The 25,682-nt window shown below is 38.3% G+C and overlaps 1 protein-coding gene across 1 annotated transcript in view; it reads right to left on the bottom strand.

The window, feature by feature from the left end:
- Window positions 1–234: 234 nt before the first annotated feature.
- LOC105810459 (DNA repair protein complementing XP-G cells-like) overlaps window positions 235–25,682 on the bottom strand; it is a 31,151-nt gene continuing 5,703 nt past the window's right edge. The window contains exons 2-15 of the mRNA XM_012644454.1: window positions 24,694–24,869; window positions 23,533–23,648; window positions 22,936–23,022; window positions 20,825–20,885; window positions 18,318–18,461; window positions 15,347–15,554; window positions 13,579–14,688; window positions 10,447–10,694; window positions 9,987–10,106; window positions 9,622–9,835; window positions 7,925–8,069; window positions 3,773–3,973; window positions 2,752–2,836; window positions 235–825 (exon numbers count right to left, since the gene is read on the bottom strand). Of these exons, the coding sequence (XP_012499908.1) occupies window positions 235–825; window positions 2,752–2,836; window positions 3,773–3,973; window positions 7,925–8,069; window positions 9,622–9,835; window positions 9,987–10,106; window positions 10,447–10,694; window positions 13,579–14,688; window positions 15,347–15,554; window positions 18,318–18,461; window positions 20,825–20,885; window positions 22,936–23,022; window positions 23,533–23,648; window positions 24,694–24,869 (3,506 nt within the window). The remainder of the gene's footprint in view (window positions 826–2,751; window positions 2,837–3,772; window positions 3,974–7,924; window positions 8,070–9,621; window positions 9,836–9,986; window positions 10,107–10,446; window positions 10,695–13,578; window positions 14,689–15,346; window positions 15,555–18,317; window positions 18,462–20,824; window positions 20,886–22,935; window positions 23,023–23,532; window positions 23,649–24,693; window positions 24,870–25,682) is intronic.

Genomic DNA, 25,682 nt, shown 5'->3' with positions numbered 1-25,682 from the left:
TAATGGAAACATGAAGAGACAGAGCCTGTGAATAGGAGGGAATAATGAAGTAGAAAACACTAGAAAAATGTAACATATTGAAAAATAAATAATTGCCCAGTCTAGCATCTATATTTTTAAAAAGCACACACTAAATATAAATGCTGTACAAATACATTTAATTTTATTATGTCCTCACAAGTTCATTACAAAATGTTGTTCTACCTGATTAGAGAGAATACACAGTTTTTTAAATTAGGTTTTCCTTTTTCTTCCCCTTGCGCTTCTCAGTTTTCCTCTTCTCTTCCCAAACACGGATCTGGCCGTCACGAGGACTGTCGTTGCTTTCTCTCCATCGTCGTCGCTAGAACTGCCTGTGGTCACACCTCCGTCCTTCACATGAGCCTCCTTCACCGAGTTCTGCAAATCTGAAGAGCTGATTTTTGATTCTTTTTCTCCTTTTTTCCTTTGCGCGTTGATTAAAGATAAACTTTGAGCATCCTCACTTGAAGACACATCAGATGATTCTGAGAGGTAGGTCTCCCCCAAAAATCCACCACATTTGTTGTCTCGTTTAGAATCTGAACACCTCTTTCTTTTCAGGCTTGATGACTCTTTCAATTTATTTGCTATGCTTTTCTTCTGGGTTTTTCCTTTTGCCTTGTCAAGTAGCTCAGATTCTTTCTCCATAGCAACAGAAACTGCTTCTATTTCATTGGCTGCTTCTTCTCTTTCTTTCCTTAGCATACATGTCACAGCTCTGCTCAGTCTCTGGCTCTTAATACGTTTAGCATCTTGTTTCTCCTGTTGAGCTACTCTGAAGAAAGAATCAATTCGTAGCTGTGTCTAAAAAAATAATAATAATAATAAATCAGACAAGTAAAGTTTCCAAACCAAATCAACAAGCTCAACCTTGATCATTCGCATTGGCTGCTTCTTCTCTTTCTTTCCTTAGCATACATGTCACAGCTCTGCTCAGTCTCTGGCTCTTAATACGTTTAGCATCTTGTTTCTCCTGTTGAGCTACTCTGAAGAAAGAATCAATTCGTAGCTGTGTCTAAAATAATAATAATAATAATAAATCAGACAAGTAAAGTTTCCAAACCAAATCAACAAGCTCAACCTTGATCATTCGCATTGGATTATTATGTCAGAGAATACTAATTTATTATCTCCCAAAAGCCAGTTCTCTTACAATTAATTACTGATAGTAAATTTCACTTTCTAAATCATACTTAGAGCAGTACTTGCATCAACTCTGTCAACTAAGTCTCAGTCTACATCTCAAATGAGAAATCTCTTCTTGGGTACTCAAAGAGTGTTAAATATTTTTCTGTAGCCAAATCATCTTCTTTTGGAGCAACACAATTTCATGGGGTCTGTTTCTAAATCCTACTATATTCTTCTTTTAAAAACATTCTCATCATACAATACCTTTAGAAGGCAAGCTCACAGTATATGTTAGGAGCTGTAGAAATATTCATGCCTATTGTCCAGCAAATTTACTTTTAGGAAGATACTCTTTAAAAGTAGCTACATATGGGAAAAGTTATCTGCCTAATGTTAATCACGGCATTATTTATAAAAACTTGAAAATTAAAGCTCCAACAAGTGAACTGAACTAATTAATTTAAATCTCTTTGATAAAATGTAATCTGGTCATTTGAGATTATGAAAATTATGCAATACATAGAAAAAATATTATGCTAATCAGTGGAAGGGGAGGAAGGATTGGCTATATCAAGTTGCATGTATATGCGGTAACAAATATATGTGGGAAAATAAAAGAAAATAAGTCTAAATGTTAACATCTGCATTAGAGGAGGTAGATAATGGGTCGTTTTAATTCATTTTCTTCACTTTCTAATTTTGGGGAAAAAAACACATTAAGTTCTACAATGAAAAGGGAGAGAAGTATTACAACAAAATTTATCTGAAATTAAGAAGCAACCAGTCAGTAAGCCAAATAGCTTTCCTTCTCAGTTGGTTCATAATGTTTCCAGGAGATAAAGCCTATCTAAGAAAAACAGGAGAAACTCCTGGAAATGTTGTCTTAGTTTTGTTCATGTTTTTCCAAAATTAACCAAACCTAACAGAAATTGATTCAATTTAAATATATTATCTCAAGATAAATGATCTCATTTCTGCTAAGTGGCTTATTTGTATGTAGGTTTTGTGGATTGCTTCTGGGGTGGGAGAAGGCTTGTTTTGTGGTTTTGTGTGAGTAGGGACAGATAGATAAAGCAAAACAGAGTTACCTGTGGGAACTCAGGGCCATACAAAAGGCCCTTTTCTCCTCAAAAATTTCTCCTACTGATAAGCAATGACTGAACTGCTACCTTTAAAGACTCATTTATAGAATTTAAAACTGTCAGTCCTTGAAGAAACTTTAATGATCAGAATTGCTTTGGACTGGACATTTCCTAGACTTTTAAAAATTTAATGAAAATAATTATAAAGGAGGTAATATTTTTAATCAGAAACACCTTAGAGTGAAATCCATCATTAGATTGGTTTTTTCAAAGTCAAAATGAATAAGGAGAGCAAAGTCAGCCCTAAGAGTAAGAATATGAATGAAGAGTAAGAAAATGAAGACAACGTCCAATTTTTCTCTTTTCCTATTTTCCTCTGTTCTCTTAAGTACTGTAATTTCAAAATGTATGTTGTACGCTCTAAAATAAAAGCATTAACTGGTCTTTAACAACTGTCAACCACAGCCTTACTGGGTTTACTCTTCATCCTGAACTTAGGAAAAGAGCCCACCATGATTACCTGCTGGGCATTGAGTTGCTTTAATACTGGAAACAGAGATTCATCTGTCTTCGTTCTGTTCCAGCCAAAATACCGCTGACAAAATATGCAGGCAGTTAAGACTCACAAATGTTTTGAAAGATATTTCAACAAGTGATAAATAAAAAGGTCCAAAGAACCCATCCTTGATTACATTCCCCTTATCTCCAAAGATTTTCATACTTATAAAGATTAGAGTTGTAAAAGAAAGGAATAACAAACAAATTACTCCAACATAATCACCTGGCACTATGTTCTTTTCAATCCTCTAAGACAAAACATATTCAACTATCATTTGAGGACGTCAAAGACTCGTGACTATCAAAAAAGGTTAACCTGAAATAAAAACAAGTTTCAGACAGCCTACAGATATCTTTGATAGAAAAAACACTCTAGTTGGAGTAATTCTATTGCAAGTTTTTAAACATCTATCCAAATGATTATTTAAATACACAGAAAAGAAAACCAGTACCAAAAAGGACAAAATTAATCATCTTTCCTATTCTTTCAGAATAAATAAGTATGTGGTTGTATCTATTAATGCTTGGCACTGTTTATTTCAAATAAAGATCCTCTTTAAAACTAAGGAGAGGGAAAAAGGAATGAAAAAAAAGTGTTAGATCCGTGGTCCCCAAACCCCCAGGCTGTGGACTGGTAGCAGTCCATGGCCTGTTAGGAATTGGGCCACACAGCAGGAGGGGAGCAGCAGCAATGGAGCAAAGCTTCATCTGTATTTACAGCTACTCCCATCACTCACATCACCACCTGAGCTCCACCGCCCCCACTGTCCCTACCCCCATCTCTCTGCCCCCGCCCCCGCCCCACCCTCTCCATTGAAAAATTATCTTCCATGAAACCCATCCCTGGTGCCAAAAAGGTTGAGGACTGCTAGGACAAATGGGATATTAAGAAAAAAATGATCCAAGTTTCCTGTTCCATAAGTTTTAAACCAAACACATATTTGGCTCAGTGTTCTTTTATGTTTTAAGAAATAAAAGGATATTCTCTAATTTTGTCAAGATCAGGTTTCCCCCACAGAAACGATCCCTTGGAGTCGTCCACCACAGGTTTGAGGTAAGCGTCTGCAACAGCTGGGTTAGGAAAGCCAGGTATGAGTTGCAACTTCCGTAATTTTTTTTTCACTTTGGTGTCATGAGGATTAGGTCTTATCTTCTTATTTTTTTGAGCTTCATGCCACCACTCTCTATAGGGTTAAGGAAATATTTACAAAGCAATAAGACAATACAGTTCATGCACTATAGATACAGAGCTAAACTTAAAGTTAGAAAATGTAAACTCAACTCCTAACTCCAAAGCAAACAATACGCTGTAAAGAATATTAGTTTTATTATTCTCAGTATTATTAACCACAATACACACATTGTGGTTAATAATACTCTTATTTGTTGAATGCTTACTCTGTGCTCAGCATTGTGGTAAATATTTCACATGCCCAATAATCACACAAGCAGTGTCCTATCATGACCCTCGCCTCACAGAGGAGGAAACGAACCTCACAGAGAAGCCCCTTGCTCACAGCTGGATTGGTGCAGTCAGACCTTGACCATCTTCCTCCAAGCCCCACGTTCATAATTATAATACCACAGAGGTCACAACTTCTCTGGGTCTCTCTCTCAGTAGTAAAAAGAAGTAATATATCTGTATTATTTACCTCGAATCAAATATAATAATGGATCCAAGAACATTTAATAAAATGTAAAAATTCCAAGAACACGTCAAAATTTTAAAAATGCAGATCATAACTCCATATAAAGTATAATCTATTAATAAATTTTAGAAAAAACATATATACATGGAAAAACAAAGAAAACGTAAATATATTTAACATGATAAATAACAGTAGCAACTATTATTTTCCTGTGTGCTAAGCAATGTTCTATGTGAAAATAGAGCTGTTCGCTTTCTTTATATTTTATTCATTTTTCAATTTTTTCCATTCGAAGCCTACATTATTAAGGCAAGTTAAAGACAGCCACACATTCTTTGACACTCCTCCCACCAAGAAGCAGGGTCCATGTTGCCTCCCCTTGAGGCGGGCGGGCTCTCTGACAGACTGGCCAATGTAACACACGAAGTGACCCTGTGCCAGGCCTAAGAGGCAGCTCTTTCCACTTCCCGTCTCTTGGAACATTTGCTCTCGGAAGCAGCCAGCATGCTGTGAGGAAGCTCAAACTCATGAAGAGGCCCAGATGGAGACCACCCAGGGGCCTCGGCCCACAGTCAGCACCACCTTGCCAGCCACATGAGCCATCCTGAGTGGATGCTTGAGCCCGGCTGAGCTGCTCCAACAGATGTGGAACAGAGACGAGACGCTCCCACGGGGCCTGACCAAACTTCAGCTTCATGAACAAAATCAATGACTGCTGCTGTTCGAAGCCACTAAGGTTTAAAGTAATTTGTAATGCAGTGACAGAGGCCCAGAAAAATTTATACAGTTAGGAAAAATAAGTGGCAAAAAAGCTAATAACATAAACATGATCTTCACCAATCTATGCACTCAATGAAACCTTAAATAAACACCTATATCTCATGTTCCACTGCTGATACAAACTTAGGAACGGGTTCACAGATCGGTTGTCTCAGCAGTTTCATCTCACCAAAGCAGGGGTGCCATCTAGCGTTGAAAAAGACTAGTTGAAGTCTTCATTGTAGTATCAAAATACAAAAAGGAAAAAACAAGCGTTTTTCATCACTTTTATAACACTATTTCCAGGAGTGCTCTGGGGGAATACCTGTAATTCTCCCCCAGTTTACTTCTGAATTTTCATCTTTGAAATAGTAATAATCACTGCTAGCTAGAATAATCAGCACAGCATGCTGTGAACTCATCAAGCCAAAATGACCATTACTCCTTTAAATGAAGGCTTGGCACTTAAAGATGAAAGAAAGAAGGCATCCGCCCATCGTCAGCTGAGCTGTGGGGCAGACAATAGGGCGTGGTGGCGACTGTGATGAAAACTGAAGGACGAGTGCCCAGGCCAAGGCAGTGGGATGAGTGGAGGAGGGGAGTTGCCATTCCTCCATCCCAGACATTTTGTGGCTATTTGGGAATTTGGGCCCATTGTTTTCAGATACCCTTTTCCCCTCAAAATGTCCATGATTTTTTTGTAAAATCTCGCCAAATTTAGATGTTGGTAGCCAATTCAAAATTAAAGCTCTACAGAAGAACACACTATGTAGGCCAAACCTAATGCAGCTGAGGCTAAATTTAGCCTGCAGGCCCAAAGTAGCTCCACTTGAAAGAGCCAGGGACTGGTTAGGAGATGAGAACAGAAACAAAAGCGAGACAGCACTTTCAGTTTTACTGCTTTTCCACCGCTCTTCCTGCTCTTTAACTCTGCATTCATCTTAACCTCTTGAGCCAGGCAGGACTAAATGCTGCTCCTAGCAGCGAACTAGAAGACCAAGGCAGAAACTGCAAAAGCTGACTCTAAAAAATGTGAATAATTCAACAGGCAACAAACGAGCAAAAACTGTTGAACAAAGAAAAGGAAAACGGGATAAACGGGCCATTTGCTAAATCAGAAAAGCAAACTGTCAATAAACATGAAAAAAATTCGCTGCCACTAATATTAATAATTAGGGAAACAAATTGAAAAGTCAGATACCATTTTAACTTACCCTAAAATAATAATTAGATAAGAACCCAAAAACATATATATAAGGACACTCAAATTAGTGTTTGTTTTTACTTTTAAAAAAATAGAAATAACAATAGGCATTTGACTAAATTAATTATGATAGACACAAAAACAGACTTGGAACCATTAAAAACAATGATATAAATCTATTCATGGTTGATAATATGCCTTGTTCTATCACCGAACGGGTTAACAGGCAACATAAGAAGTATATAGCATCATCCATTCTTGTAAAAAAAAAAAAAAAGACACACACTTACATGAGTATACATGTATGTAATGTATGAGTATATATGTGCATAGGAAAGTCTAAAATTACATCAACAAAATACAAACTGTAATCGTCTTTTTATCCATATTTTATTATATAATTTTTCTATGTATTTATTTCATTTGCGTAGTAAAGTTATTTGTAATTTTTCAAGTTTTTACCACGATCTATGAGCTACCTAATAACTTGCCGCCAGTATATAAATTTTCTCGACAAAAAGAAAATTATGAAAAAAGAGATAAAGCATAAAGTACAATACATTGGTATGTGTGCTAATAGTGGAAGGCTGCAATCATTATAATTTCAGATTTCATTTCAGTGATTGTAATCACTGATTCTTCAGACTAGAGCATCCCAGCATTTTTCAAACAGGAGATGTAACTGGAGAGAACACTAATCAACTACCGTCAAGTAGTCCCTTGTAACAAACTGATGATTAAAAGATGCCATTGCAAGCTTGTGAACACACCAAAAACCACTGAATTGTACAATTTAAAAGGGTGAATTCCATGGTATATGAATTATATTTCAATTTTTAAAAAAGATGCCACCAAGACAAACCTTAAGAAAGAACTACTTTCACAGATATACTCATAACTCCTATCATCTCAGAATCTTCAAAACTGAAAAATGTAGCTCATGTATAGCACAATTCTGCGTTCTGGACGGAACTAGACTCCACCACTGAACACATCACCGTACTCACACAGTGAAAAACAGGGCAGCAGCACTGGATGTAACGTTCCTGGCATTACGTTTCCAGTCCCTTCCTGCCTGGCCTCTCCCAGGACACTGAACACACAGAAGAACAACTACGTTCGCTTCCCCATCACCCCCGAGAGTGTGGGAGCCCCTTCAGGGCACAGCCTACGACTCAGTCATCTTTCCTATCCCCAAGGCCAGCACAGTGTCTGACACATAGTAGCTAGTCAATAAATATTTGAATGAATGAAATGGAAACTTCTTTACTCCTGTGAAACCCACAGAGCTGGCTTTGTACTCATGAACTACCATATGCCCAACACTACCAAAAAAAACTGACTCTAATTTCATCTGAACTCTAGAAAAGGGAAAACAAACTTTAGTAACCCCAACCAATACTTTCTGCTGTTTTCTCAATGAATAATGATTTGAGACAGTTAATGATATACATAATAGTTCTACTTGTTAATCTGAGTATTTATATAAATATCTTAATTAAAGAAATGAAGAAAGAACTTACGAGAACTTTAGGAGAGGTTCCAGCCCATGTCCAGGGAATTCATTGAGAATTTCCATGGCTGTCACACAACCTACAGTTGGTATACCCTCGGTATAATCACTTCCAAGCAAATAGGCCAAGTTTATTAATTTGTTCCGATCCAATCCTATATGAGTAACAATTACATTTTTTTACTTTTATGAAGATTATATAACATTTATAAACATTTTATTATGTAAATCATATATGTGTATAATTATATACGTGTGCACATATTTTACGTAATATGAAAAATAGAGACATTTATTATATTAATAATGGCTGGATACTTTCCAGACAGCCCTCGCATGTGTGTGTATATATATCCTCATCCAACAACCAAATATATCTTTTTTATTATCTGAAAATAGATTTTTTTTAAATGGCATTTTGCAATAATTTTAAAGTCTCATCCATTGTCACAGCTTTAAATACCCTCTATGCACTGATGCTCAAATTTAGCTATCCAGCCTGGCTCTCTCTGAACCACAGTCACATATATTCAACTATCAAGTTAACAGCTCCACTTGGGTATCTAATGGGCGTCTCAAATTAAACCAAACCTGAATTCTGCATGTCTCCCTACTTCAGGCTGCTCTTTCTTCAGTTTCCTCATCTTACTGAGGGCAGGACCACCTGACCAGCTGCTCAGGACCTAGAGTCCTCCTCAGCCTCTCTCCTTCTCTCACACCCCAACCCTGACCTGCTCCGTACATTCTCTCCGTAGCACACCAGGCCCCACTGGATTTTGGTCTCTTTCTTGACTCTGACATTAACTCTTGCCATTGTCCTCCTCCTCCACTCACATGGGCCTCCTTGCTTCCCTAGAACACACCATGCAGGCTTCTGCCTCAGGGCCTTTGCACTCACTATTCCCGTTTCCTTTAGGCCCCTGCCCTAAAGTCACCTATGAGTAAAGCCTTTCCTGACAACTTGCTCTGAAACAGCACTTGCACACTCAGTGACTGCAGCTCACTCTCCTCTCCTCTACTGCTGTATTTTCCGATATGGCACATACCACCTACTGTCAAATTATGATTTAGTTATTTGTGTACACTCTATTTATTATGCTAGACTATTTATTCTCTGCCATTCCCCCCTTGTCAAGAACAACTGGCATTCAGGAGTCACTCGGTACATATTTGCTGGATCACTGGAAGAATGAATGATCAATCCCAGAAACACCGATATAGGCCCAGGGCAGGAGTGAGTCTACCATCTCTGGTTCCCTCTGGAGATCTCAGGCAACTAGTCAAAGTCTAACTAGGTCAGATGATTAAACTATCTAAACATACTAGGATTTTAAGTTCTTTTGTTCTTTTTTCTTTTTTTTTTTTTAATTTTTTTATATAAAAAAACACGGGATCTCGCTCTTGCTCAGCCTGGTCTCGAACTCCTGAGCTCAAGTGATCCTCCCACCTCAGCCTCCCAGAGTGCTAGGATTACAGGTGTGAGCCACTGCACCTGGCCTTAAGCTCTTAATTCTAATTTTAAAGAATCTTATTCTTCTATATAAGCAAAAGATCACTTTCTTCCATATAAGCAAAGATCACTTACATGAAAATTGTATAGACCTACCATTTCCATGAATGCATCAAATTAGTTCTTTGCAAAGAAAAAATTCATAAGACAAATTCTGAAGGTAAATTTCAGAGAGCAATCACACTCTGAAGTCTTACCTAATTGGTTGTGAAAGTCCACATATTGGTAATATTCTACAAACTTGTTTTTATTAAAGAAATTTTTATAGACATGCCGTGCTCCAAACAGCCAGATATCACTATCATCAGTGATGGTTCCAGAAGTCTGATCGGTCAGGTCCAGGATGGCGCATTGTGCCTCTGCCTCCATGGGAGCCTGGATGTAGGGAATGCCAAACAGGCGCAGAAGTTCCTGCGGAGTTACAGACACACAGTGACCCCCAGGGAAACGCATTACCCGGCCTTGACCACGAGGGCGAGCAGTGCTCAAATATTCCACTCAACGCATTCCCGGGAGTCTGGTAAAGGTATCGTTACCGGAGGCCGGGGTTGGGCGCACCTACCTGGCTTTCCAGGAACATCTGTCCGGTTACAGTAGCAGCAACCCGTTCTTGCTGCTGTTTTTGAGCTTTCAGTGAATTCTGTTGTTCTAAAAGGTTGCTCTCCAGAGTTTCCAGCTCCTCCTACAAAATAAATTTTCATTCGTAGATTAATAATCTGATTAAGTTCATGTGTTACAAAAAGCCTGCATTTAGTCTGACTGAAATTACCAATAAGCTTTTTCTCCTTATGAAGTATTCCACTTGGATTTCTGAGCAAGATTCTGTAATATCTTTAGAGTTCCCTCACTAAATCACATGGAAAATGGAGTCTATCCCAGGCAGTAACCTACACAAAAAAGGAGCCATCAGCAACAAGAAGGTGCATTGCAAATACCTAATAAATATTCATCCGGCAATTCTGCAAAACTTTCTTAATTTGGTTTCCTCAGCAATAAGATAAAATACAATGTTACATTATTACCAAATTAATATCTTCCCATTCATTGATCGAATCATCAGCATCTTTTCCAGCTTCTTGGTGTGCCTCAATATCTAAGTCTGTGTGTTCAGAGATGTCCTTTGGGAGGCTCCCGGTGTCAGCAGTGGCTTCTTCCTCCTTAGTTTCTATCAGTTCCTCTTCACTTCGTTCGGAGGGAGATTTGGAAGCTTCATGCAATTCAGCTCGAAGTTCATCATCGCTAACCACACTCTGTACTTCAATGAAACTCCCTGTACCAAAATAATAAGGTCATTTTATCTACAACTGAAAGATTGAAATTGTCCTGAAATCAACAAAAACTTTCTGAAGGATCCACAAAAATGTTGTACCCTAAAAAGGAAAGATTTGAATATAATAGAAAACCTGTAATAGTAACATATTACTATTTATTTTTTTAATCATAAATGCCTATAAACTTCAAAGTAAAGCTATTCAATTAGATAAACTGGCACTGACTTTGAAAGGAACCAAACTCTCTAAGATTTGCATACTAGCTTTATACAAATATGTTCTAAGTTAACTGTTTTACATATTCAAAAAGGAGACTTGTCAATGTATTATATATAAACAATCATGGAGTTATTAAATATGTTTTTACGCTATTTCACTATGAACATAGAACAGAATAAAGCTGTGACTTAGTGGAAAGAATCCTGGATAAGTACTCAGGAGAAATAGCTCTTCCTCTTCCACTTTCCTTCTCTCCTCTCTTTGTGTCGTTTTTTTAAAATGTATTTATTGGTTCCCTTACTTCCCTTCAAGGGGAAGTTTGAGGGTTTGAGGAGACCATCAGGAAAAAAGAAGGGGCCAGGTCCAAGGAGGCAGCCAGGACCAAGGAAGAGGCCAGTGGGATGGAGAGATGGTTACAAATAGAGAGAGAATAAGCATTTAAGTAAATATATCAAAGATAATGGGAGCAATGTTTCTGACTGTTAGGGAAACTATAAAGAAGGGGGAGGTTCGAATAAACCCATTGATGTCAGATTGGAAATGCAGAGATCATTGTAAACTCATGGATTTTAATATAAAGATCGACATAGAAATAAATGTAGGTGTGTGTGCACATGCATGTGTGTGCTCACGTGTGTTTATATACACAAATATATGTCCTGGCTCTGTTGCTGAAAGGGCCTAAGCACACTCAGCATCTAGCTTGTGGTTTCTAAACACCATGTTCCATTAAAAGGAACCAGAATTCCTTGGTGAAATGGCTGGTTCCAGGACCAGAGCAGAGTAAATACAAGATAAGCCTGGAATATCTTGGCCAGGAAGTAAGGAAATGCTCAAAATATAATGTGGAATTGTGAAAAGCCACTTGAAGGAGCCCTCCACTTGTCAAGAGCCAGCTTGAAGGGCCCCCTTCTGGCCAAAGCTGGGATAATTCGAGCAACAAAGTAAATTATGATAGTATCAGATTATAACTCATAAAATAGAATAGGAATCCAGGAGTCCACAGTGATTAAAAAAAATAATAGGCCAGGGACGGTGGCTCACATCTGTAATCCTAGCACTCTGGGAGGCCGAGGTGGGAGGCTTGTTTGAGCTCAGGAGTTTGAGACCAGCCTGAGCAAGAGTGAGACCCTGTCTCTACTAAAAATAGAAAGAAATTAGCCAAACAACTAAAAATAGAAAAAATTAGCGGGGCATGGTGGCACGTGCCTGTAGTCCCAGCTACCCGGGAGGCTGAGGCAGGAGGATCGCTTGAGCCCAGGAGTTCCAGGTTGCTGTGAGCTAGGCTGATGCCACAGCACTCTAGCCCAGGCAAGAGAGCGAGACTCTGTCTCAAAAAAAAAACAATAATAATAAGAAGAAGAAATGGGAGAGAAGGGAAAGATCTTCTCTATAGTAGGATGCCAACTAATAAATATATAAGGAGTGATGGAGTTAGGAAACCATCATTTGGCAACCATCAACCATCATAGTAACTATTTAGGTAAAAATCATCAATGGCTACCAAAACAAGTAGGTGAAAGTTTGTTCAGGAACAGCATGTTTACATAGGAACAAAAATTCCTTTCCCCAAAATATTTATTAATTAAAAGGGGAAATGTAACTTTAAAGTGAAGAAACTGGCAGATACCAGGAAACAAGTGTGTGTGTATGTGTGTGTGTGTATATATGTGTAGTCGATTCTCATTACTCAAAGTAGCTACAGTCTATAAAGTCACTGCAAACACTAAATTAACAAATACTGAGTCGTTGCTTCTAAAGGAAATACATATACCACATATTTCATATAATTATCTTAAATCCTAAAAACCACCATCTTAGTAGAGTCTATTTTCTTTATTTTACAAATGAGAAACAAGCTTCAGAAGTATTAAGTGACTTGCCTGAGGTCACCCCACTAATAGGTGCCAGAGTTGGGATTCAAACCTGGTCCAACTGGCCCCAGGGTCAGGGCCAGAGCTTCTTGATCTGTGCTGCACAGTCCTCTCCTGCCTCCACCCTCTGGGCTTCTCTGCAGAAGTGCTGAAACAAGGCAAAGCCTTGCTCCACCTCAGCGGGGGACGGTGTGGCAGCTCAAATTTTCCCCTGCTCTGCAAATTGTCCATAAACGACCATGAAGACATCACAGTGAGTATTGATTCTGGGGTTACAAAAAAGTTTTAGCTAGTAGGCAATTTGCAAATATGGAATCTACGAATGATGAGAATCGACTGTATATATGTGTGTATAGGTATAGATCTATATGATATCCATACAGAGAAAAAGTGACAGGGAGAAAGAGAAGAGAAAGCAAATGTGGTAGAATACTAGCCACTGAGGTGCTTGGCGAAGGAACCAGAGTATTTTATAACATTCTTTCAATTTTTTAAAGTTTGTAATTATTTCAAAATGAAGAGTTTTTAAAAACTAGAGGGAAACGTACCTTTACCTTTTCCAACTAGGGCACTCTGTCCCTTTAAAAACAACAACAACAAAAAGCATAGCAAAACAGGGAACGCCAAGATTCCATCACTAGCTGTGTGACCCTGGGAAAGTCATTTTACCTTTCTTTCCGAGTCTCTGGTTCCACAGCTGTACAATGTGAGAATGGGACTACAGTGAAGGATCTCTCAGTTCCTACAGCTGTGAAATCCTACCCATCTCTACAAGAACACAAGCACTTACCATCAGATTCACTTTCTTCCGAGTCGATTTCCATTGGTTTCACAGACCCTGGAACTGAAATTAAATCCCGGCCTGCAGATTCAATCATCTCCTGTTCTTGGATGGTTTTTAGGAAATTCTCGTGCTCTTTAGCAGAAGATGAGACCACATTTTCTAAGTTACCTACTGCCTCTGAAGGGACGCTTACTGTGTTACTCGTTTCTTGCAAACTGACAGTACCAATGACTTCAGAAGCAGGATTTTGTTCATATTCTGTTTCGTCATCACTTGAAAGAACAGAGGGAGCATATTTACTCTTAGATGGGCAAATGTCTTCCTGTGGATCGAGCACTTTGGCACATGTTGTTTTACTTCTCGACACAGAGCTCAGTGCCTGCGTCAGTTCCTTTCCACTCGCGAGCCCGGGTGCGTCCCTGTGCATAACCTCTGTGCTTTCCGAGGGAAGTGGATCTTTTCTGTCTTTAACGGCAGATTCATCCCTTGCTTGAAAGGCTTCGTCCGCCACGTGAATAAATGACATTTGTTCTTTTGGGACATCAGATTCACTGCCTTGACAAAAGACAGCACTTAGCAAAGGAGCCGAGTCTGTCGGCCCTCTCTGGTCACCGGTGCCGGCTGCAGGCTCCTCCGCGGAGTTCACGCTGGTGGAAGCCGGTACCGCAGTCAACAGCGCTCCTTTCCCATTGCTCACTTTGAGTCCGTCCTTGTTGTCCTCAGTGGAACTGTCCAGAAGCAGTTCGGTTGCTCCTGGCCCTCCCAGCTGCACGGCATCCCCTGTGGGCACCTTCACATCTTCATCATCATCTAGAGCTCTCTGAATGGCGCAGAGAGTGCGCGGGGACAGGGAGCCCTCACTTGCAGCAGCACGTGCGCTCCTCTCTCCCAGCTGCCTTCGATCCTCACTCTCCAAGCCCTCTTCGGAGCTGCTCCCCAGCAGGGCAGCTTGCACAGCCAGCAAAGTTCTTGGAGAAGGAGGGGCGGCCCCGGCCTCTTCCTCTGTCTTCACTTTTTCACATGGAGATGATTTCATGTCAAAAGACATGCTGTGCTTTTTGCTGGAAGAAGGAAGAGACTCTGAATCCACTTCTGCAACTTTCTTGGCTTGAATACCTTAAGAAGAATTAAAACATTGCTCACGATGCGGTTTTACACTGTGACAGTACACTTCTAGTAAGATGAATAAGAGAAGGCTGTTTCTCATAAATTAAGTTATAAATTGTCACTTAATCAGGAGGTAGGAGTTAATTCATTAGGCAATTTTAAAAGTGGGCTGGCACTATAGTAGTTGATCCATTAATAGCTACATAAAATTGTTATTACATAAATAGGAATTAATATTATACAGGGGTAGTAGTTTATAGAAAATACAGAGACATGACATATATGTGTTTTTTTTTTTTTTTTTTTTTTTGAGACAGAGTCTCACTGTGTTGCCTGGGCTAGAGTGCCTTGAAGTCAGCCTAGCTCACAGCAACCTCAAACTCCTGGGCTCAAGCAATCCTCCTGCCTCAGCCTCCCAAGTAGCTGGGACTACAGGCATGCGCCACCATGCCTGGCTAATTTTTCTATATATTTTTAGTTGTCTGATTAATTTCTTTCTATTTTTAGTAGAGATGGGGTCTCACTCTTGCTCAGGCTGGTCTCGAACTCCTGAGCTCAAACAATCCGCCCGCCTCGGCCTCCCAGAGAGCTAGGATTACAGGCGTGAGCCACCGCGCCCGGCCTATATGTGGTTTTTAACAGTCAAATAAATGACAGTGCCTGATACCTTTTATCAAGATGTAATGTGAAGTGTCTTCAGAGACCACTCTCCTTGACTCTACCTCCTTCAAAAAGCCCCCTTCATCTTCATATTGCCTTTGGATTTGTCCTGAATGTTGCTGATTCATTTCCTTTTGGACCTGTTCTATGTGCTGGTTTAGATAGTTTTTTTTAAGCGAGCCTTTGAGCTGGTATTGTGAAAAGTCATTGGACTCCTAAAGGCAAAATAAACAAATAAAATTATTGTTTTATATTAAATACAGATAACATTACCATTTTTCCACTCCTTTCCCCAAAAGGGGACAGAGGAATAATCAGCTTTTTTCATTGATGGTAGTTTCATGTTATAAAAGCTGATAGTAGAAAAAACTATAACTGCCTATTTAAAAAAATAATCTTTAAAACAAAAAGAACAGTGCAAAAATAATCATGAGTACTGTTTATCATTTAATCGTTTATTCAAAAAACATTTATTGAGTACGTAATGCCTGGCAGTCACTATGACATTTGATTAGGGCTTAACAGATAGATAGACAACCTTCTAGAATGCAAATATATATGCAAGCAAAGTGCCTAGCACTGCCCTTGTCCCATTGAAGACACAGAATAAATCACAGCAATCATAGTTATTAATAACAGTTAACCTGTATAAAACATTTCCTGTGGAGGGCATTCTTCTAAGTGGTTTTACATATACTACCTCATTTTATTCTCAAAACCATCCAATGAACAGATAACACCTCATTCTACAAACGAAGAAATTGAGACACAAATAGGTTACGTAACCTCCCTACAATCACATGGCTAATACATGGTAGATCTGGGATCAAAAGCAGATTGATTTACTACCATTGATTTTGTTACTACAATAGTCCCCCCTTACTCTCGGGGGACATGTTCCAAGACCCCCAGTGGATATCTGAAACCTCAGACAGTACTGAACCCAACTGCCATCAATCAGAACGTGTTTCTGTTCATGTCTCCCACCCAAAAACTGAATGCCTTTTCAATACTAATTAAGCACTTATCACACACTGTGGTTGTAATTTTTGCAATTTGTAGGACAATAGCAAAACTAGCACCAATTTCTTTTTCCTTCTTCACAATTTCATGGGTAAAAAATTCATTTTTACTATAGATGTTTGCAACCTCAGAACACAGTTTTTCTTCTTTCTGTATTAAGTCAAAAACTTTGACCTTTTCACTTAAAGGAAGCACTTTATGGCTTCTCTTTGGCATGTTCAAATTGCCAGCCTCACTACTCTTGTGCTTAGGGACCATTACTGAATAAAATAAGAGTGACTTGAACACAAGCACTGCAGTACCATGATAGTCAATCTGATACCTGAGGTGGCTACTAAGTGGCAAACAGGCAGGGAGCGTTTACAGAGTGGAGACACTGGACAAAGGGAGGATTCACGTCCCAGGTGGGACAGAGAGGGATGGCATGAGATTTCTTCAAGCTACTCGGTACAGCAGCAACTTAAAACTTATGAATTGTTTATTTCTGGGATTTTCCACTTAATATCTTTACACCGTGCTTGACCACAGGTAACTAAAACTACAGAAAGCAGAAATGCAGATAAGAGGAGACAACTGTATTATGATTACTACTACTATTATCAACAACGTTACAATTGCACAAGGTACAGATGATACAAAGGTCCAACAGGGATGACTCAGAACTTCTCTACTCTATCAAAATTACAGATCCAATGCACTATTACTCCACTCCACCCTATAGTCTACCAATCCTAGAGACTCTGTGGTTGCAGAAAGAAAATCAAGAGGAGTAAATCATTAGGGACTGTCTCTTTTTCTCACATTCCTTCTCACTTTTGTTTACACAACAGAAATTCTGTTTCTTCAACTACCACCCAGAGATCCTTTCACATTCAAGAAATAAAATGCCTGGCAGATAGACTGAGCCTGGATTTTTCCCCTGAAATGAAAATAAATTTACTTCTGTCCTTTGTAGACTCAAAGACCCAAGAATATTATTTCTGTGCACCTTAGTATTTTCCTATTTTCACATTCTTTGTGGAAAAACAGAAGGGAGTGATGGGAAAAGAAATTTATCCTGCCTTTTTCATATTTCTGATTTCAATTTAAGAAATATTCAAAAGTCTATAGAAAAAAAAAAACATGACTACATCCATTCACTAGGGACAATAATGCTACAAAACTTATATTCTGTCCTACAGTGTATTAAAGGAGAACTATGTTAGAAATAATAGGTAGTAGCAACAGAAAAGAAAAATAACTCATTAACTAGCAACTAAAGACAGGGAGTAATTAATGGTAGCATGGCTCAGGAGATGTTTTTGACGATACCCAACCTCACACCCCACCCCTACTCCAGCTTTCTGGGGCTGTGGAGCCACCATAAGATGTTCCAAGTTGAAGAAGTTCCATTCCCACTGTTCAGAAAGAGGGAGAGGGAACATGGAGATCCAGTGGTATTTCTGGGGCTGTAGCAGAATAAAGTATACCTGAAATTTCAAGTTAGGACATACTTTTCCATTATGATTAGATTCTATATTTATTAGTTTTTATAGACAACATAAATGGTGGGTTAAAGTAACTTTTATGAACTAAGCTAAGAACTGAACCACAAAATATATACCAGGCACTTACTATGGGAAAGACACAGAGCTGGGTGCTGAAAATACAGAGGTGAGCACCACAGGCACATTTTGGAGCTAAGAACTATAAAATGACATTGCAGGGAGCTGTGAGAACATGGAGCAGGAGAAAAGACCTCATCTTGGGTGGAAAGTCAAGAAAGACTTCTTTGAGTGTTTGTAAGCTCAAACTTACAAATGTATGATGCTTTGTATAATCTCTGAGATACACAAATGCTATTTACTGTTAACTGAGATATTATATAAGTATTGCTTATCAATTTCTCTTCTTTCTAATAAGAACTTTTGCTGAAGTTCTTAATTCTATTATTAATGTACTGTTGTATATTTCACCTCTGGCATTGCTTCAAATAATGTTCTTCTTCGCTTGGTAAATTCTTTCATATCAGATAAGATTTCATGCTTTATTTCAGGGGGCAGGCTGCTGAAGTCCTCAGACTCAATATCTATCGCTTGAGGATTATGAAAGAACTCTTCCTATAAAGAGTAAAACATAACACCGTGAAATTTACATTTCGTACACTTAGTTCTATTTACCATTACAGAGTATTTATTTATAATTAAATAAATATTTATTGTGCTTAGATCATAAACACCGTTCTACAAAATCTGCAATAGGCTAAACACAGTTGCACATAATCTGTAATAGGCATCAAAGTGAATAGGCAGAGCAGGAAATGTATCCATTCACTCTTTCATTCATTCAAAAGAAAAAATACTCACCAGGCACCGATAAGTCACTCGGCACTGTGCTTGGTGGTAGGATACTGAGGAGAACATGCCAGATAAGGCCCCTACTCTTAGGAGCGGAGGAAGGCATATGATAAACAAATAAGTAAGTGAAAATAAGCAGGCTAATCTGATATGAAAGTGATTTGAAGAACAGAAAGAGAAAAAAAGGATTTGTTTGATAGGTAGAAAAGACTTCACTAAAAAGAGGACCTATGAGCAGGGACTTGAAAGATACCAAAGGGCCTGACCAGGGACAATACATCCCAGGCTGAGGGAACAGCAAATGCAAAGGCCCTGAGGCAGCAATGAGCCTTACAAATTTGAGCAATATATATAATCCCCTTAATTAGATTAGTTTTATTTTTCTCTTAACCTAAAATGAAAAATAAAATTAAAAGTGAGAAATTCACAGATATGGAAGAGTATATAACTTTTCTAAATTTTAACTAATTACCAAAAGTATTTTAAAATCCTTCACTAGTAAAAAGATAAACTAATGCAGCTTGTGGTCCTGTATGTGTGTATGCACAAACCAGTAAGCACTTGGGACAGGCTCGTCATTATGCTCAGCATTTCCTGTGCTTTTCCTCACTCATACTCCCATCACCCCCATGAGGAAGGCGTCAGTCAATATTAGTTTAGTTTTACAAAAATAAAAAGGGGGGAGGAAATAAAGCCTTGGAGAAGTTTATCCGTCTAAGATCACACAGCTGGTGAACAGCGGAGCCTGGACCAAAATGCAGGTCTTTCTGACCCTGAGGCCCATGGCCTTAACCAAGCAAGACAGCTATCACTGGCCACATGATAATGCAGCACCTCCACAAACTGAAGGATTTCAAGGTTTATCTCAAAAGTCATCTGCCAGATATACCAAAACAATGTGAACGAACAAGACACAGCGAATTTGGGAATCAAAGAATGTTATCTGCTACACTAAAAAACTTGAAAAAAAAGTATATGAGAAAACATATATACACTACAATCTCGCTTTGTAAAAAAAAGTTATTCATTAAAACATGTGTGATATTGTTGTTAAAAACATGTCCACAGACTCTTTGACATTCTTCTTGTCTAATTTTCTTCCCCTTTAATAAGGGCTGGCCTTAGTAACTAGTTTCTAATGAATAAATCTGGTGGAAAGGATGCTGCACAACTTAGAAAGGCAGCAAAGTCCCTGCTTGTAACTTTCTCTAGGGACGCCTACCCTCAGAACACAGACAACATGTTGTGAAAGACCCAGGCTACGTGGAGAGGCCACAGGCAGGTGTTCTGGTGGCTGGCCACACTGAAGTCTAGCTGACAGCCAGCACCAACCGCCACACATGCGAGTGAGGAAGTGGCTCCATCCCCAGCTACAGTCTGACCTCATCTACATTAAAGACTCCAAAAGAGAAGTGCCTGGTTGAGCTCATCAGCCCCCAGAACCGTGATAGATGATAATAAATGATGTGTTTACACCACTAAGTTACACAGCAATAGATAACTAGAACATATGCACAGACATACACACACACATATATATGTACACATGTGCATTTGATACATATGCATATACCAAATACACACACACACAAACACACACAAGTATTCAGCTATATGGAGCAGGGGGAAGAATGAACTAAAATATACCAAAATGTTACTATAAGGTATTTTGGGGTGTACATTTTCTGTATTTCCACACAAGCATGTATTACTATTTATTGATTGGTTAGTTAATTGGTTGTAAAAGAAAAATAGTTTATTTTGGATATATAGACGCATAATGGCAAATTCCATACATATATGTGTATGCACGAGCATTTGTGTATTTTATATATATATATACATACGCACACGCATGCACACACACACACATAATAAAAAAAGCATCTGTCTTCACTTTTTTTTTTATTTCAGGGTATTATGAGGGTACAAACATTATGGTTACATTTTATTTCTTTGCCTCACCCTAGCGAGGGTTAGAGGCATGCCCTTCCCCCCTACAATGCTCCCCATGTCTTTACTTTTCATCAGGAACTTCCATAAATTCATACTACCTCATTAACGTTATTCTTTACAGGTCATTCATTTCAAACAATACATTCTGATTTTAAAAATTATCTAAGTACCTGTAATGCTTGTTTTTGATTCATTCTTTCTTGCCATTCTTTTTCATCTTCCTCTTCTGAACTGAAAGTCAAGCATATATTCATAATATCTATGATTTTTAATGATTACATACAAAAATATTTCTTATGCAAGGTGCTGCTAGCTATAGAGGATACAATGCTGAATAAGCCAGCAAGATCTGTGCTGTCTTGGTCTCATGGTCTGGTGGGGGCTTGTGTGAGTAAGAAATTACAGTATGATCCACTAACTTCCACTACAAGAGAAGAGCAGGTTGCTAAAAGTACAATAAAGAGAGTCACTCCACCCCAATCTGCGGAGGGTCACAAAAGCTTTCTGGAATCTCCTGCAATTACATTGGTTGGAGTTAGTGACAAATAAGTACGGAGTCTAGTTGTTAGGTGGGAGGAGGTATGTGGAGAAAAATGTTCCAAATGAAAGAACTAAGTTCTATAACCACCCAGAAACAAGGAAAAGAAAGCCTGCCTGTGGGTGGTATGAAGAGAGCAAGGGAAGAGATTGGAAAGTATGATTAAAGAGTTGGAGTTTTATCCTAAAGAAATGAGAAGCTAGGAAGTGTTCTACGTAAAGAAATAACAATATCAGATTTGGGTTTTAAACAGATTCTATAATATAATACAAAGCAGAGACTGGGCTTGGTGCAGAAGGGTTATCGCAAAATGGGTAAGATCAAAGACAAAGACAGAAGTCTGGAAGCTACTACTGTAACCTGGAGAAAAGACGAAGCTGGTGGCAGTGGAAATAAAGAGAAACGGGCTGACTCAAAAGCTACTCTGTCTCTTGTGTTCATGGAAAAAAAAAAAAAACCCAAACTCTGTAAAATAATTTAAAGAGGTTTATTCTGAGCCAAATATGTGTGACCATGGCCTGCGGAGCCACATCAAAGCCTTGAGCAAGTGTTCCCGAGGTGGTTGGGTTACAGTTTGGTTTTATACATTTCAGAGAGACAAGAATTGCAGGTGAAATCATAAATCATACATGAAAGGTGTACACTGGTCACTAGTTTCACCAGAAAAGGCAGGACATCTCAAAGTGGGGGCTTACAGGTTACAGGTGGTTTCAAAGAGTCTTTGATTTGTAATTGGTTAAAAAAATGAAGTTTCGTCTAAAGGATTGGAATGTTTTAAGTTAAGGAAGTCTGTTAATCAGAGACAAGTGACCTGTTAAGCAAATTGATGGCCTACAGGGGATTTATAATCTTCACTCTGCATGGCCTTAGGTCCTGCCGATAATTTAATATCTTATTGTCACAAAGAGTCTGTTTTGTCAGTTTTATGATCTCTTTTTTAACATTAATGCTGATCAATTGTATCTAAACTCCACAGGGAGGGGGGATAATGAAGTATGTCCAACCTTCCTTCCCTTCATGGCTGGGAACTCAGTTTTAAGATTTTTCTGGGATTCCATTGGACAAGAGGGGGTCTGTTCAGTTGGAGGGGGCTTAGGATTTTATTTTAGCTCACACTTGGGAGCCCCTGGGACAGGAATGGGGAAGGGAGAGACAGGAACAGAGACAAACTGTCAAGGCTCTGGTCCTTCACCTTCACATCAAACACAGAAGCCATTGATGATTAACAGGCAGCCAGAGGAAGAGTCGTCCACAGAAGAGCTGAGAAGGAGAGGCCAGAGAGGTGCCAGGACAGCAGGACAGGGCAGGCACAGGGTTAAGTGGGGCAGAGAAGTCAAGCACACTGAGAAGTGCAAAACATCTCCCAGATTTAGCAATGAGGACATAGCCAGATGTGGTAGTGAGAGAGACAATACTGGGCTGAGAAGTAGGTAGAGAAAGCATGTGTAAGCAAAGCATAGGAAAACTGAAACTCATGTCTCGGTGAATTTTGAATCCACAGTGATGGCAGAGGCTCTTCAGAATGAAAAGGAACAGTGAATCACAAATCATCAAAACACAAAAATGAGTCAGTAAATAAAAAATTTAGTCTTTGAAAAATATTCTAAAAGGTATAGAGAATGCAAATTTCAGATGCATTAATAAATTCCCACATGCCTTATCATGTAGGTAAAACATAAAGGTTTAAATCTGCTTGAATATAGCAATGATTAAAATAACACTCTTAAATAGTTAAGCATTTACCTATGTTTTTCTTCCTCTTGTAAAGGAGGCAAAACATAGATGTCATCTTCTCTTCGAACTTGCGTAAGACTGGGTAGTGCTTCATTTCTGAAAAGACACAGATCTTTAAACAGGGATTATAGGAAACAGTATTCTGAGTCAATAATACTCCCACCCTGATTCCACAAACCCTGCTCAGGAGGTGAAGAAGGAGGAAACATCCAGGCAAGGATGTCCCCACTCCTGACCCGGCTCCCCCGAGGCTACTGCTGTGGAAAATAAGTTCAGCCTAGAGAAGAAAGGAGACTGGCTGGGGCTCCTCAGCATCTTGGCCAGACTCTCAGATACAGTCAAAAAGAAGAGCATTATAAAAGTAAAAGGTGTGCACAATGCAACACTATGGCTTTTCTTTCTCATTAGCAAAGTTGATTCTCATAGAATAGAGAATTTTCACAACTTCACATTACCAAGTCGAATGACATCCTACTTATTCCTCTCATTTCACTCCCTATTTTCTATTGAAAGTTGAAATTAGATAGGGAAAGATCACCACAGGAATTTAACACAAAAATATTTTTAAAAAATTAATCTCTAAAATTAATGTAATTTTCCTCTTGCCTTTTGCTTTGGAAGGCGGTTTTGATAGCTTGTCTTTTCAAAAATGTTTTCAAAAGCTTCTCTGTAGTTTTTCTGGAGTCACTGGATGCGCAGTCCTTTCTCAGCCTTCTCTTAGCCTATGAAAAAAAGAATATAAGATTTTCCTTCAGGATATTAGCATATTAGAAACATTTCTGTGGGTGGGTGTGGTGGCTCACGCCGATAATCCCAGCACTTTGTAAGGCTGAGGCAGGAGAATTGCTTGGAGCCGGGAGTTCAAGACCAGCCTGAGTAACATAGTGAGACCCCATCTCTACAAAAAAATATAAAAATTAACCGGGTTTACCAGTAGCAGGTACTTGTAGTCCCAGCTACCTCTTGCTGAGGCAGGAGGACTGCTTGAGCCCAGGAGTTTGAGGTTGCAGTGAGCTATGATGATGCCACTGAACTCTAGCCAGCGTAAGATCTTGTCTCAAAAAAATAAAAATAAAAAGTTTATATACAAGTGGGTGCTGTCATTTGTATCGTTCAAACATATTTATTTCTATTTTTAGAGACAGGGTCACCCTATGTTGCCCAGGCTGGACTCAAATTCTGGGGCTCAAGTGATCCTTTCACCTTAGCTTCTCAAAAACATTTTTTTAAAACTACTTTCAGAAAAATAAAGAAACTCATTCTCATTCTTTTACATCATGTCCAGTTTAATTCCTGGATAACCCACTTTAGTCACCACATAACATTGCTTACTCCTAAAGTCCGAGTCACCTTTAAAAGAAAGCTTGCCATTACTGAGGACACTCTGTCTCAGATTCAAGAAGGCATTTCTCACATAGGGTTTCCACAACGTTCTCCGTGATGGCAGCATAGCTGCAATAAATATAGAACACCTAAGAAGATATTCTAACGGGAAAACCCTCAATTGTGAAAATTTTAGTAGTTAATTTTATTTAAAAGTTAAATTTTATTATTGTATGCACAATGTACTCTCACTAAACTTTTCTTTAAAAGAAAAGGTATTTGTTCAAGATAAATAGAAAAGCAGTTAAAATTAAATTGGATATGTATTAAAATAAGTCTGTTTCTAAAATTCCAAAGAGAAAATAAAAATTTTAAGTGAACTGTTCTAAGAATGCAGGAAAAAAAAAATTATTTGACGCTTACCAAAAATTAGATGACACTTACCAAAGTCTGTTTCTTCAAGAGTGGAGCGTCCCCATCAAACACAAAAATAGGACGAATTCGAAAAAATAAAAGTTTGCAGAGCCGATGAAACAAAGTGAGAAGATGAGCATTTTCTATTGCATTCCCATGGTGGTCCCGGACTCCTTTAAGTGCTTGGTTTAACCAAATGCTAATATCTGAGAGAATTTGTTAATGGAAAACATATTGGAATTTCTTCCCTCATCCTCACAATTTCAATTTCCTAATGACCGATATTATACAAACTTTAAATACCAAACGTTCATCGCTATACATTTGAAACTATAAAATGTTTGGTCCTCATGGAATCTACCTAAAGTCAGTTGACTTTATTGCACCCTCGTTACTACTATTCGCATACTCGATTTTAAAATTATACAGATATGATTTTGTCCTTTAAAATGTCTAATTGCAAACAATTACTTCTTTTAAAAAACTAGGGATCTCTAAAGAATATTAGTAAATTAGCACAAATTTTCTGGAGGACAATTCGACAATTCATAGTGAAAAACTTAAAAATTTACATTCTATTTTACCTAAAAATTCTACTTCTAGACATTGATCCTCAGAAAATCATCAGAGATTTACAAGAATTATTTATAAGAATGTTTATTTTTAATAATGAAAATACAAAAAACAATTTAAAAGTTTTCTAAGAGGTTTTTAAAAACTAATTATGATGTACCTATTTACTAGAATATGAAGGAGCCCTTAAAAATGGAAGTTACAAGCACACAGAGTAACAAGGAAGATAGTCACAAAATATTATTACAGGAAACAGGTTATAAAAGTATATATAGCATAATTCCATTTTCTAATACAGTATATATAATTTTTTTATGTATAAAAAACTAGAAGTTCAGACACCAAAACATTAAGTATAGTTACATCTGCTTAATATTAAAGGTAATTCATATTTTTGTCTTGGGTTTTTCTTATATTTTTAAACTTTCCTTAAAAAAATGCTTCTT

This window comes from Propithecus coquereli, unplaced genomic scaffold (assembly GCF_000956105.1).
Source record: "Propithecus coquereli isolate 6110/MARCELLA unplaced genomic scaffold, Pcoq_1.0 Scaffold212, whole genome shotgun sequence".
Taxonomy (NCBI): Eukaryota; Metazoa; Chordata; class Mammalia; order Primates; family Indriidae; genus Propithecus; species Propithecus coquereli.
Note: the sequence above shows the minus strand (reverse complement) of the source record. Positions and strands in the feature narration are given on the sequence as shown.